This window comes from Penicillium manginii, assembly GCF_028828005.1.
Source record: "Penicillium manginii strain IBT 31320 chromosome Unknown utg000002l:1.0-5564898.0:1.0-5567710.0, whole genome shotgun sequence".
Classification (NCBI taxonomy): domain Eukaryota; kingdom Fungi; phylum Ascomycota; class Eurotiomycetes; order Eurotiales; family Aspergillaceae; genus Penicillium; species Penicillium manginii.
Genome location: NW_026643103.1, coordinates 5,169,929 through 5,183,893, shown reverse-complemented (window position 1 = coordinate 5,183,893; position 13,965 = coordinate 5,169,929). Strand labels below are relative to the sequence as shown.

The window sequence follows — 13,965 nt, the reverse complement described above, 5'->3', positions numbered from 1 at the left end:
CTTTGAATTATCAGTTCTCTCCAGGGCTCTTGCAGGTGTCCGGGTTCGTCCTACAAATCAATGAGTTAGATACTGCCCAGTCTTTAGATTCGTCGAGACATTGAAGTTAACATATTCACCTGCAAAATACACCCACCCAGTATGAGCGAACCCAAGTCAAAAACACCAGAAAGACCGCTCACCAATTTCGCGGCCGTGGGACCTCTGTCTAGGATGAGCACTAGCGAAAACATATCGTCACAAACGTCGGTCGCAGATTCAACGATAACAGTAACACATGGGAGGGTGAATCCACGCTCTGAGAAAACAGAGTCCGATCACCCCCAGTCGGCACAGCCTGCACAACTGACAGAATACCCTGAAACCGACCTCGATCAGGGACTGGTGGGCTGGGATGGCCAAGATGATCCCCAGAATCCACAAAACTTTTCGTCGGCAAAGAAGTGGACTCTGCTATTTCTCATATCAGCCGTGACCTTTGTTTCCCCGTTAGCATCAAGTATGTTCTCGCCGGCCGTTAGCTATGTTGGAAAGGACTTGCATATTGAGAATGAAACTTTGCTATCATTCACTGTCAGTGTGTATTTAATTGGATATGTTGTAAGTTTTTTCCAGTCCCTCTCTCAACCACCTAGACAGAGCTTCCGTGTTGTTGTGAGTTTCACAGTTCGTGTTCTGATTCACTCTATAGGCCGGTCCCCTTCTTCTGGCTCCTCTAAGTGAAATATACGGCCGCCGAATCGTTCTGAGCGGTTCAAACTGGTTCTTCATCGTTTGGCAAATTGGATGTGCTCTCGCAACAAACGTTGAAACCTTGATTGTCTGCCGGTTTTTCGCTGGCATCGGAGGATCTGGTCCTCTGACACTGGGAGCAGGCGTAATCGCCGACCTATTTCCCCTTGAACGACGTGGTTTAGCCACCTCGCTTTGGAGTTTAGGTCCGTTGGTTGGCCCATCCATTGGACCTGTTGCTGGAGGTTTTATGGGTGAGACTATCGGCTGGAGATGGATCTTCTGGTTGTTAATGATCCTAGGTGGGGTGGTCTCCCTAGGTATCGAATTCTTGAACCAGGAGACCTATGCCGTTGTCCTCATCCGTCGAAAGACAGAGCTTCTTTCCAAGGAGCTTGGCCGTGCTGATCTTCGCAGCGTGTATGAGCCAAAACAAATTCAGGACTCATTGCAAACCATGCTATTACGCGGCCTTAAACGACCACTCATACTTTATGTCAGGTCGCCGATTGTTCTGCTCCTCTCAACCTACCTAGCCATAATTTATGGTTTCCTGTATCTATTTTTCACCACAATCCCGAGCGTCTTCGGCAATACCTATCATTGGTCCACAGGTATCAGTGGGCTAGCATATCTAGGTATCGGACTCGGATTTCTTATCGGCTTCGTCGTCCAAGCACGCACTAGTGATCGCATCATCGTGAAGGCAATCGCCCGGAATAATGGCAAATACCAGCCTGAAATGCGTCTCCCGACTATGATATTCTATGCCTGTTTTATTCCCGTCAGCTTCTTCTGGTATGGATGGTCTGCCGAGAACGAAGTGTTTTGGATCGTTCCCATTCTCGGCATGGTGCCGTTTGGCTTCGGTCTCATGGGTCTATATCTCCCTGTCCAAACCTATGTTATTGACAGTCACTTGGCCTATGCAGCGTCTGCAAATGCTTTGCTGACTATGGCACGATCGCTAGTTGGTGCGCTACTACCCTTGGCGGGACCAAAACTCTACGACCGCCTTGGTCTAGGCTGGGGAAACACTTTGCTCGGATTTATTGCACTTGCTTTTGTTCCTGTTCCAATTATTTTCACTCGGTATGGACAATTGATCCGAGAGAAGTTTCCGATAAACTTAGATTAAAAGAACTGCTAGTACATAAATAGGATAAAGCTCTTATTACCTCTACTAGCACTAAGTATTTCTAAACCGAATAGATCTTTTATCGTGATTCTCTAATTCCCTAGCTAATGAAAATTATAATTTCAAGCTAGTCGTTTATGATTCCCTATCAGTATTAACTCTCTAGAGTTTAGTAGAAACCTTAGAAGTTCAACTAAAGGGACGGAGAGACTCTAGACTATCCAGCACTGGGAAGGAACCTACTAGTATCAAGGTAAAGGACCTTAACTAGGTGGGTCGAAAGAAAACTACTAGTAGGTATTATATGAAATAAAGTCACCTGGCCATAGAATATGCCAAGAAAAATGCACTCCATGGATGCCCGCTTGGCGAGAAGAGGAGAACAATAGTGTTGAGCGGAAAATGCTTCAATCGTACTAACTTATAAACCTGAAGCATCCCTAGAGAAAGGAGACCCGGAGAAAACCCATCTCCTACTACGTGAGTATTGCTCCTAGGAGTTAATTGTGATAGTACCACTGGCACCTCCAGGTAGGCAATGGATAGTGAGATTTATCATGATCCATGGAGGTGGCTTCTAAGGTTTTAACAGGGCCATGGAGGGGACAAGGTCTCCATATATATTTTGGGTCACAGAACATATGAGAATGCAAAAGGCGCTCTAAATTACATAATCTTGAATAGAAGAGGCCCACCTTAATTTTGTTGTTTGGGCCAGTTTTCATAAGATGGAGACCTCTAGAATGAGAGGGCCTCGAGGGTGCCATTGACGCACCAGGTATCACAGAGTACATACATTGGGGTGCGGGAAAAGAATCACCACTGATTGGATGATACGTCCTAGTGGAACCTTACGTAATCAGTGGCTTAGTGATCACTGACCGCCAAGCAAACACCGAGCAACAATGATTGGTCATTGGGTTATCACATGACTTCACAAATTAGGTGACTAAGTATGAATGTGTACTGACATTTACCCACTGAGTATGAGATCGACAGTATCTACATTCCCAGTCAACAATACGAATTCCGCCCTTGGCGCACCGTTCTTCCAAAGGTTATTCGTGGAGCTAAACCCTTTTCTTCTATCGTCTCCGAGTTGAGGAGAGATGGGATTTATTACTCCGTACATGTTAGCCCGTCTGTAAACCGTTCTGCATTGTCCACCTTCTCCACAAGGGAACCTGGTGGGTGTGTGTGAGCAGCCAACGGGGTCATTGGGTCCTAAGGGGTGGAGGTTGGCAAACCACGAGCGGGAATCATCGGCGGTGATGGTCGTGAAGGGTTTCTGGATTGCTGCATGCTGCTGCACGATGTCACTCCCTTGCCTGGAATGGTATAGCATGAAGGCATACACGTCGTCTAAAATTTCGTACCTGCAGGAGGTAGTTACAGAGTTCCAACCAAGTGCTTCGTATCCAACGTCTGATTTGAGCCCAGCACCTCGCACGATTCTTCATCTTTCAAAGAATTTCACAGCCCTTCTTTAGCAAAACTCAGGGGATGGCGATCCTTAAGTCATGGGCTCCACACCTGCCACTAAACGTTCCTTGGGTGGAGTTGGACTGTTAGGGCCCTCCGTACTCTTTGCCGGTTTGGTCTTGGGCTGACGACGCGTGGTGGGAACCCATTCACGTTTGCTACAGACTCGCGACATTCCAGACTTTCCCCCAGTCCTTTGCCGTGGCCGAAGCCGAGAGGACAAGGGCCTGGAACTGACCAGCACTGAGGGTGAAACGCCTCTCCCGCTCAAATCAGCGCCATGTTTCATCCGTTTTTGAACTGCTGAGCGCGCTGTTGGATGCCGAAGATCACCATTGATGATCACATTTAATTTCCAAGGTTGTCACGGATATGGATATGGGAGGGGCTTTGGACACGTCCGAGTCGGTGTACCCTGTTCGTGCAACAACGACGGAGGATTTATGTTCCGTAAACAACAAGCCGCGTTACCAGGGCCACATCTCCGATTCCAACTTGAGATGCCCAGCCCCGAGGCGAAACGCGAGATATTGTACTCCGTACAACTTTGGAACCGAATTGGTCCACCTGCCGATCCATCGCGAGCAATTGGCCAGCACGTTATCAATCAGTTTGCGATCGTCAGCCTTTTTGCCTGCCGCGCGCGACTCTCATGTCCACTTTACCCATGGGAGAACCCACAATTCCTCTCTGCCCTGATACATGAACCGTATCAGCCAGTGTGGCGATTGTGGATTTCATGATGAAAGGATTCCAGCAGCCGCCGCTGGCCAGCTTAGGAAGCCCAGAAATAAAATAGAGTTCTGATAATCCTGGTCACGCATGCAGGGGATCTTGATACTCCAATTGATATCCCGTTTTTTGTCCCTTTTGGAAAAGGGACACTTCGGAATTGCCGATGCTTTAGGCTGAGTTCTATACAACTTCAGCCTAGTTAACAAGCCGAATCAAAGCTCTTCTTGGCCCGAAATTAAGCTCGCCGGCCTCATTCCTACTCTTGGCCGGACCCATCAATGCTGGTCCTCTGGATAAAGATCCACATCTGGCACCTGCCTTGAACATCTGTTAGCAGGGCGGAATATGATACGGTCAGACCACCCCGGCATTTGAATATACATGGAACATGATCGTCACTCTACCTTCTCTTCGTATGGGCTACCCGTTCGAGCATTGCAAGCGAATGTCGATACTTGCCCCATCTCCGCTGGTGCGGCACTTGCGGCTTTCTATGGAGTGCTCAGCGGTCTCCATGGCAAAGGCTTGCTATGTACTCCGTACACGTATCAGGCTCGAAAGCACTGGTGGGCAATTGATCAGGCTCAGAAAATAGATGGACAAGTCCCTTTCGGTCCCTTGTTCCTGACAGGACCCTCAGGGACATGACTCCGCTATTTCTTTGGCGCCCTAGTTCTTTTCTGGTCAAGGCCGATGAGGACTTGTCCCTTCTGGGTCCTCTGGTCTAGAGATCGACATCCCGCCTTCTACGTCTCCCGTGCCATATCGCGGCCCAGCCTTCAGAGAGGCGAATTGTTGAGCTCATTGCCCGATCACGGAGTCTCCATCATGTTTGAGGACCCAGCTGCCTAAACAGACTTGCGGGTCAATCTGTTCAGCCACCCGAATATAGCCCTATAAAGGAGATCCTTAATCCGCCTTGCTATCATTCTTGGGCTCCTCTTTCCTTGTCTTAACTTTATTATACCCAATCTCTACGTCGTTATCGAGTTTGATCACGATAAACTTCCGCTCTTTTAAACAAGTCAACAGCAAAATCTAATATACAACCACAATGAAGTACACTGGTGTCGCCGCTATGGGCTTGATGGGCTGTGCCCTCGCTTTGCCCCAGGGTCCTCCTCCTCCGGCCTCCGGCCTGCCTGCTCCATCGGGTCCTATCCCATCGGGATTCCCAACTCCCTCTGGTCCTCCCCCGCCACCTGCTAGCAGCATTGAGGCCCGTCAATTCGGCTTCCCTACCGGAGCGCCTTCTGGCACTCCCTCCGGTTTCCCCATTCCTACCGGTTTCCCTACTGGCTTCCCCGGTGAGAAGCGTCAGTTCGGCGAGCCATCCGGCTTCCCTACCAGCTTCCCTACTCCCTCAGGCCCCATCCCTACCGGCTTCCCGACTCCTTCTGGCCCTCCTCCCGACATTGAGGCCCGTCAGTTCGGTATCCCCTCCGACCTCCCCATTCCTTCCGGCTTCCCCAGCTTCTCTATCCCATCTGGCCTCCCCACCGGCCTTCCCTTCGGCAAGCGCCAGTTCGGTGAGCCCTCTGGCTTCCCTACCCCATCGGGCCCTCCCCCCCAGTGGATTCCCTACCCCCTCGGGCCCTCCCCCTAGCGGATTCCCTACCGGAGTCCCTCCCTTCCCCACCCCCCGCGTTTAAATGACTGCACGGTATCTGATATCTGTGCAAACGCCGGACGGGGATTGCAGAACGGATACGGGAGCTGCAGCTGAACGCCGTTCTTGAGAAGGATCTCTAGACTGCAATCGTTGTACAGTGTTATTCTTTGGCCTAGATTGCAATGCGGGTGATCTGTATTCAAGATCAGGTCGAATTTTCTTTTTTTTTCTGGCTTATCTATTCTCATGTACGACATACGGGCTACGGGCTACGGGCTACGGGCTACGGGCTACGGGCTACGGGCTACGGGTACAAATGGATTGGATGTTTGATTGGAATTCTCAATGACAGCCGCCAGTGCACGTGGACCTCATTGTTTTTGTTGACTCATCTTCAATACCTTCTTTTTGCTACGGCAATTCCAAATTTCTCGATTCTTTGCATTGTGATTATCGTATGTTGCTACCGTAAAAATGCTCCGCTGTAAAACATAGATATACCTAGGTACTCCGTACCTTTCTTGGCATTCCTAGAAAATTGGAAGATGGTACATGCTAGTCGGATACGTCATCGTCAAGGCACTGAAATGTGAACTTGTATTAATTGAGACCGAATGGCTGGAAACTGCCTCCACTTTGGACCTTCCAGGAATCTTCCACGGAACAAAACAGTATTTTTGAAAAGAAGTGGCGAAAATGGTCCACCAGCCCTGGAATGATTGTTCTGGAGTTCCCTAAATTTGGGTGGTTGGAGAAACGAGCGCCCTGCAGATCACCGTTTCAGATCCAAACCCTATGTTGATGCAAGAACCTCGCAATATAAGCCTTATCTTGACTCAAGATCAGACGGACTTGGCTCTATTAGGGCTGTTTCCTTGTAATGTCATACTCTATATGTAATTTCTTGGTGACTTTTCGTCATTTCGTTTATCGAGGCGGCCATGAAGATTAGAACATGAGACAGTGGTTGGGCACTCGTGCCTCAGGCACCCAGGCCGCCCCTGCCATGTTTAGATAGCTTCTCTCTCTCTCTCCTTTCTTCATCTCATCACCACCTTGAGGCAGTTTCGTGCTATCTGCTTCATCTCCTAGTAGTGTGCCTCTGACATGAATGCCTGAGGCACGGGTGCCTGGGTGGCACCCGTCCTCAACAGTGCAGAAACCCCTCTTTGGTGATATCGATCTGGATTGCGTGCATTCTGGATCCATTCCCGCTTCGCACGATGCTCCATCCAAATGATTGTAACGAACTAAGGTCATTACTACTGCCTGCGTGGACACCTTAGTCATCTGCTTAGGCATCCACACCATGTGTATCTAGTTCCTTCCTTCCGTCGCTTCCCTCTCTTCTTCTTTCTCTCCTCAATTCAATCAATCTCGTTATCTGCTACTACAACTCGCCTACACGCGTATTGTATCTGGGCTTTCACAATGATGGCTGGATCCATATCTGCTTCTTCTCATCACCCATGGACCACAACTTGCCCACCTTGACCTGCTGACATCGGAATGTCCTCATCTACTACAGGCTCTGGAAGGTTCGCCCAAGACTAGATATATTCGGACATATTCAAGAGGGCGCTGAGGTCGAATGAGTATGATTTTTCTGCTCTCCTAGCCAATCTATGACTCTATTTTAGCTACCAATCCAGAACTATCACAGTCTCGAAGTCATAAAATCTTGCTGGCAACAGATTTATCATATATCAAATTTACAGCCTAGCTCTAATCTGCAGCTATCCGTGTGACCAAAGGTTTCTGGGAGTGCACTTTGACGCATCACTTCATCTTCCACAACGATGATGACCCGCGGCATGATCTACCGGGGTGGCTTGGCTGAACGCCTGTTGTAGTCATCGGCCCCTAGTAGTTAGGAACAAAATATGGCTACGATTGAGATTCTAGAGCTGAGAAGCAATGTACAAATTTCGTGAAATCAATTTACATTATGCCTGCCCCTCGGTTCTCCATCTCTCCATTTCCCCCCGCTCTCTCGGCGTGGGACGCGTCCCAGTAGTATCAACCCCGCTTCTCCCCAGCTAGTTCTTTTTGGAACCCTGCTAGAACGGGCGTGTAGAGCAATGCGACTCGAACTATGACAAATATGAGGACAGTCAACATTCTCGGTACGTCAAAAGTCATTTAACTCATTCGGCCGAAGCTTTCAGTCTAGACTAAACACAGAATAATTTAGCAGTGTTCAGCGAGCTGTCAAAGTTGAAATGGCTAAAAATATCCTTAATTAGCCTGCATAATGTAGGGTTACAACGCAAAGCGGGGCAATTAATGTAGAGTAATATTCTATTCTGGGGGGCCAGATCCTAGATTGGTGCAGCTAATTGCTACTAATTAAGGAACAAGTCTCTTGTAAACCTGCCGATCGCCCCGCTCCACTGCATCCGTCCCGGCGGCAATGCACTTGATGTATTGGTGAACTGGCTAGTATCAGCTGCGATGCACCGCAACATGCATTCGGACTTATGCTTCATCAGCCACGCAACTAGTAGTGCACGAAACTCGTTCATGAACAAGCTTTATATCAGAGCGCCTTCCAAAGCCCAGACACTTTTTGTCAAGCCAGTTTCTCTTTCTCTTGTCTAGTTTCAGACGAAGTCAGATGCCCACCCTTTGACTTTCTTGTGTTTCTCTTTGATTACGTCTTTGCCTCCAGCTCTGTTTGCTTTTGCTCTTCCAGCTCAACTCTTCTGCTGCATTTATTGGGTCGCCACCCATCCACCACCTTGAACATCATTGCTCACCAAAATCCTGGTGTGCCCAATCCGAGTTTACACCTCGCTCTCCGTTGTTTTGACCTGTCCTGTACATGCAGTCATTCGTGCAGTCGAGGAAGTGAAGGTCTAGGGTCGGTAAGAAGGTCTTGAGCTGATCTCTCGACGTCGGTGGCTTCCCTGGCGTTCGTTACCCTTGGTGGTTCGCGAGTTCTGAGATATTTGGCCGAGTTCCTCCCTCTCTTGCCTTTTGGCGCTACAATTTGTCAATAATAAAGTGCACGGATGTTATTTGCTGCCCCTAAAGAGGAGCCACTGCATATCATCGACACTCATTGCCCTCTCATCCACCAGAATGAGCAGTGCCGTCACGAAGCCCCTCGCCATCTTCCGCAAACCGGAGAACCCCAAGCCTCTTCATACTCGTTGGGGCGATGTGGCCATCTCTGTTCCCACCGATGGCTCATGGAACCAATACGACAATCCTCATCGGCCAGCCAAGGGACGCCAACTATACGGACCCGGCTTTATCCCAGATATCTCCCCATCTGATCAAACCCGAAATTCATTGAAAGATGACAATACTGAGGATCAAAGGGAGGAGGTTGCCCCTGAGAAAAGTTCCGTCTCTAGACGAAGCTCACTATCTCTGGGAGCCTTGCGACCTGGTCGACTTTCCGTGCGGTTGGCATCTCGCCCGAAGCCGCTCGAGGGAGAAAGCGCGTCCGAAAGAGAGATCCGAGATGATCAAAAGCGACGAGACTTTGCCTACAAGCCAATCCGAAAAGATTATACTGCTGAGGTCATCGATCAGCCGGGGCATACCAGTAATCGCTTTCGGTACATCCCCACGAACGGCACGTACCTCGAGGATATCCCATCTCCGCGAAGTCAATCAGCACAATCTTTTTACAGTCCTCACGAACGACCAGACTCTTTCTCAGACCCCTTTGAAGGAAGAGACCGTGGTCGCAAATCGAGTCTAAGCAAAGAACCCTCTGAGAAATGGCCTGCATATCAGGAAGATGATCGTCTCAGCCTGCGGTCTAGTATTGGAGGGAGCTCTGACGGGTCTGGCTCCCGGCTGAGTTCAAGCTTTGGACTGCCTCCCAGAAGGCGCACCTCTCCCTTTGTGGCGGCCGATCGGAAAAGGTCTTCCTCATTGAAGCCCATGACTATGGCTATGGTTCCCGACCCTGAGGATCTTTACGAATAATGGATCAGAATATCTTCAGAAAATATATGAATACCGAAGAGATCGACAGTTTTCCTTTCACTTGTTGTGTTTATTATTTTTCTTTTATCATGGCGTGGGAGTACAGAATGTCGGCATTAAGAGGCGTTTGGTGGGCTTTTCATATTCTTCGGCTTCACCGAGGAATCCATTTCAACATGCAGATCACAAATTGAATTATTCATGAAGCATCACTTATCATAAAATTCAATTAATATAATTGGACTCAACTCGCTGGCCGAACGGAGCGTACTTCACACCACCTGTCTTCACATTTATCTTTGCTTCCACAGCTGACGTCAATCTGATCATATTTCTATGAATGAAACATCACTGTGTATTTTCTCCCCTGGAATTGATTGGTGGACTGAATGTCCCTCTGGAAACCTTTGAAAGTCTCAGTAAGGTATTGACAGAATGCCTTGCGGGCTTTAGCTACAGTAGGTGTTAGATGGTCACCATGACGGCAGAATGGAATTTGCCTCATGGCACCAAAGTGCTACCTCTGCAACACTCATCTTCAATTTTGAGCAGTTCCTCTTCCTAGAAAAAGCAGGGCTCATTTCTTGAAATCGGATAAATCTCCATCTCATCAAAAGCTGTCATGGCGGATGCTGTAGTCCAACTCCGATGTGGAGTGAAGGTATTGACGTCCTCACGGTCATAGCAAAGGAATCATGGGCCGTGCTAATTCTTTGCTCAACAGAATGATGACTGGGGAAAAAAAGGAAAGGAGTCTGTAGTGGCTCAGTTGTGGTCTAAGACTCCAGGCTCAGGACAGATCGATGAATCTCAAACATACTCCGAGGTCAACTTTCCCTTCAAGTTGTGGCCCCATCCACACTGGTAACGGGCTCTAATATGACTCTAGATGTGGATGGGAACATATCCATCCAACCCAAATTATCTACTTTCTACCGGTGAACAACTTGGAGATTACTTGAAGAAAAACCCCCAGCTAGTGGGTAAATCAGTCCTAGATCGATTTGGACCAGAAATCCCATTTCTACCTAAGGTAAAATGGCATATAACCCCAAGCCAAAATTAAATCCAACTAAAAAGACAGATCTTATCATTCAATAAAGCATTGCCGCTGCAAATCCATCCTGACTTGACACTTGCCGCAAAGCTACACGGAGAAGACCCTAAGAAGTACGGCGATACCAATCACAAGCCCGAGATTGCTATTGCGTTGTCCAAGTTTGAGCTGTTCGCAGGCTGGAAACCACTCAAAGACATCCAAACATTGTTCAAACTTAACCCGCTGGAGAAGTTTGTTCCACCGGGAGAGTTCAATGATGAAACGCTTCGACAGGTGTGCATTAAACTACTCAGTGTACCCCCAAGCACGGTCGCAACGACCATCAAAGAACTGCAAGCAATTCCCGAGGCCCATTTCGGACCGGATCCGTACATCCCAGGTCTCTTAGACCGACTCAGCAAGCAATACACTGAATGCGACAATGGTAATCTTGTCGCAGCTCTACTCATGAATTATCTGACCCTAGGACCTGGGGACTCAGTCTTCGTCCCAGCTGACAGCATTCATGCATATTTAGAAGGCGATGTTGTTGAATGCATGGCCCGATCAGACAATGTTATCAACACTGGCTTTTGCCCAGCTACGGATCGCGATAGCGTCGAGCTTTTCGGAAAAGCGCTGTCATTCATCCCACATGATGCCCAGGGTGCTCTCCTACCTCGGAAGAAGAGCGACAAGGGAATGTACGGCAAGACGGACGTCTACGCGCCCCCGATAAGTGAATTCGTAATCTTGTGCACTTGTCTAGGGGCGGGCGAGAAGGAGACGCACAAAGCCATTCTCGGTCCTAGCTTGATGATCGTAACGAAGGGGTGCGGGACCATGAAAATCCCTGGGAATCAAAAGGTCGAACTGAAAGAGGGATATGTGTTTTTTGTTGGGCAGGGTGTTGCGTTGGACTTTGGCACCGACAAGGGGCTGGCGGTCTACCGCGCATACGCGGAATAAACCAACAAGCATGCGAAGCGATATATGGAGTTGACGGGAAAAGTATGGAAGCATTTCAAAAAGATCCACATCGATTGATTAGTTACCGCTGCCTAGGCCCTTTGGGTTGGGAGTGCAGCATGAAGTTGGTCATGTTGCAGATAATTTGCGTGCTGGTTTGTTTTCCTTTCTGTATACCTGCATTCCGCTCGAATCATCGTGGGACACACGGCGCAGCAGTAGCATGGTCCGACCCCACCGGAGTATAAACCGGAAATGATGGCAGTTGGTGTTGGATTGTGTTACCGGGGCTGATTCGACTCATTCCCGAGGCGCTTACCCCTGGACCAGTGAGAAGCGCCGTTAAGTGTTGGTTGATTGTGGTTGGTTGGCATGCAGGAGATGCCTGCTGCAGCGGTACGCGATGCACAGAGGGGGTTGGACTCGGTGTGAAAAGCAAGGCCTAATCGAGACTAATGCTGGCTAATTATGGGCCTTTTTGATCTATCTATAGTCCGTAAATTACTATCTTTAATTCTGTTACTGAAATTGGATTTAGACATCTCACTTGAAACCAGTTCCTGTGTGGTAGCTAGAGCTTCGCGCGCGGGCAACCTCGTATAAGTGGCAGATAAGCATGTAGCCTGGGAAGCATATATCATATATCAATCCCACAATGACCAGACCTTGAGGAAGCTTCTCCTTTAATTCTTACAGATCCCTAGGGCTGGCCCACGGTTGGGAACGCAGGCTGGTACTTGTTGGGCGTGCGCGAATCCCTGCATCGGCTTCATTCTCAACTCCGCATTATCACTAGTTCTCTCTAGATCGGGACATGAGTCTTAGTAGCTCGACACTCATCACACCTAATTTCCCCGGTGCCCCTTTCCCCCTCGCCAATTCGATTTCTTGGTAAGCGGGTAATCGCAGTCTTGCCAGTAGGTACCCGGCATCGCCTCACCACTTGGAGGAAGGTGATAATGCACACTAACATTTTCCATCCCCAAACTAGTGACGGGCCTTCTGTACCTTTTCTCCAAGAAGGAGCGAGCCAAAAGAAAGAACCAACAAGCGGAGCGCGCCGCAGAAGTCCAGGTTCCCCCTGCATATAGCCGAAGAAACAACTATCATGATCACCCACGATCGGCCCATCCCCGGCCGCTCTCTTCGTTTGCCCCAGACTATCGCCAGTCGCAGTATTTGCCGCGAGCCTCGATGGATCAGCCGTCACTGCCAACGTACGATCCGTCCAAGTACCAACCAATAAGACCTATCTCGACCTCTAGCGCCGATCCCCACACGTCATATAATATGCCATCTAGGGTTCAACCGTCCCGTCTTAGCAATGTTCATTACAACGATGGCCGATCATCAATCACAATTCAACGAACGGCCGATCAGTCTGGGTACTCCACTTTGAATGCACGACGGCAGTCTGGCATGCCCTTTCAGGCCCATGTCTCTGAATCGCGGTCCCGTCCAGGCGAAGGAAGAGAGCGAAGTGCTTCAGAGCCAATGCCACTGCAGGGGGGCACACGGGGACCCCGCCGGGCGAAGCCGGTGCTGTCGCGACTTGTCACGAATTTTGGTTGAATTGAGTGATGGAGTGATAGCCCCTGGGAGAGTGATAGGGTGATGGAGCGATGGTATGGTGGGATCCATGGATAATGAGGATAAGGGAGGGACAGGGGTAGTTATCTTCCTAAGATGGACTCTACTTCTTCTCTTCCTTTTTACGACTGTCATGAGCAAGAAGGCGTTGGGCGTAATCCCTGGAAAGGTATCATTATTATTCTCATCGGGATTTACATGACGAAACTCAAAACGGAAATGAATATTTATTTCAAATAAAAGAAACTAGACAGAAAAAGTCCGCTCTCCATAAGGATTGCATCGTTTAGCCTGGCGCTTGTCGACCGAGCTGCTCCGTGCATCAGACGAGCAATCTAAAGTGAAACCTCGACTCCACGGGAGCTTCATCTGTCAAATCAAAACGCAGCATCTCCACTCTTCCCACCGTCGATCCCCGCAATGCGAAAGATCGAGACTGTGCCTCTGTCGATCGTGACATCCAGCTTGTCACTTGCCCTTTCCCACTTCCCTTGTTTCCCCGTGAGAACCCTATGCATCTAAACCCCTCTCCTCGCTGCAACCCTCCACCCCCCGGCGCCTAAAGATAAGCTCCCGGAAGACCTGCCACGAGGATTAACGGGACGATCTAACCTTGTTGTCTTCCGAACCAAGATGCCCGTTGACCAAGGCAGGGACTGTGCACGGTGGCACTGGGGATATTCCACTTGACCTACGGAGTATACACTAGACAAAGAACCCAAA

General features: G+C 49.1%; 4 protein-coding genes across 4 annotated transcripts; all 4 read left to right on the top strand.

Moving 5' to 3' along the window:
- Window positions 1–141: 141 nt before the first annotated feature.
- On the top strand, window positions 142–1,870 carry N7533_003237 (MFS transporter; the record flags this gene model as incomplete). Its single annotated transcript, XM_057099887.1, has 2 exons — window positions 142–600; window positions 692–1,870. 2 exons carry the CDS (start codon window positions 142–144, stop codon window positions 1,868–1,870), a joined length of 1,638 nt encoding a protein of 545 aa, XP_056965023.1.
- A 3,271-nt stretch (window positions 1,871–5,141) lies between these two features.
- N7533_003236 (uncharacterized protein) lies at window positions 5,142–5,693 on the top strand (the record flags this gene model as incomplete). The annotated part of the gene is made up of 1 exon (XM_057099886.1): window positions 5,142–5,693. The coding sequence occupies one exon, from the start codon at window positions 5,142–5,144 to the stop codon at window positions 5,691–5,693; it is 552 nt and encodes a 183-aa protein (XP_056965022.1).
- A 3,090-nt stretch (window positions 5,694–8,783) lies between these two features.
- Window positions 8,784–9,644, top strand: N7533_003235 (uncharacterized protein; the record flags this gene model as incomplete). The annotated part of the gene is made up of 1 exon (XM_057099885.1): window positions 8,784–9,644. One exon carries the CDS (start codon window positions 8,784–8,786, stop codon window positions 9,642–9,644), a length of 861 nt encoding a protein of 286 aa, XP_056965021.1.
- Window positions 9,645–10,266: 622 nt separating this feature from the next.
- On the top strand, window positions 10,267–11,652 carry N7533_003234 (uncharacterized protein; the record flags this gene model as incomplete). Its single annotated transcript, XM_057099884.1, has 4 exons — window positions 10,267–10,305; window positions 10,369–10,470; window positions 10,534–10,677; window positions 10,729–11,652. The coding sequence occupies 4 exons, from the start codon at window positions 10,267–10,269 to the stop codon at window positions 11,650–11,652; spliced, it is 1,209 nt and encodes a 402-aa protein (XP_056965020.1).
- Between the last annotated feature and the right edge of the window lie 2,313 nt (window positions 11,653–13,965).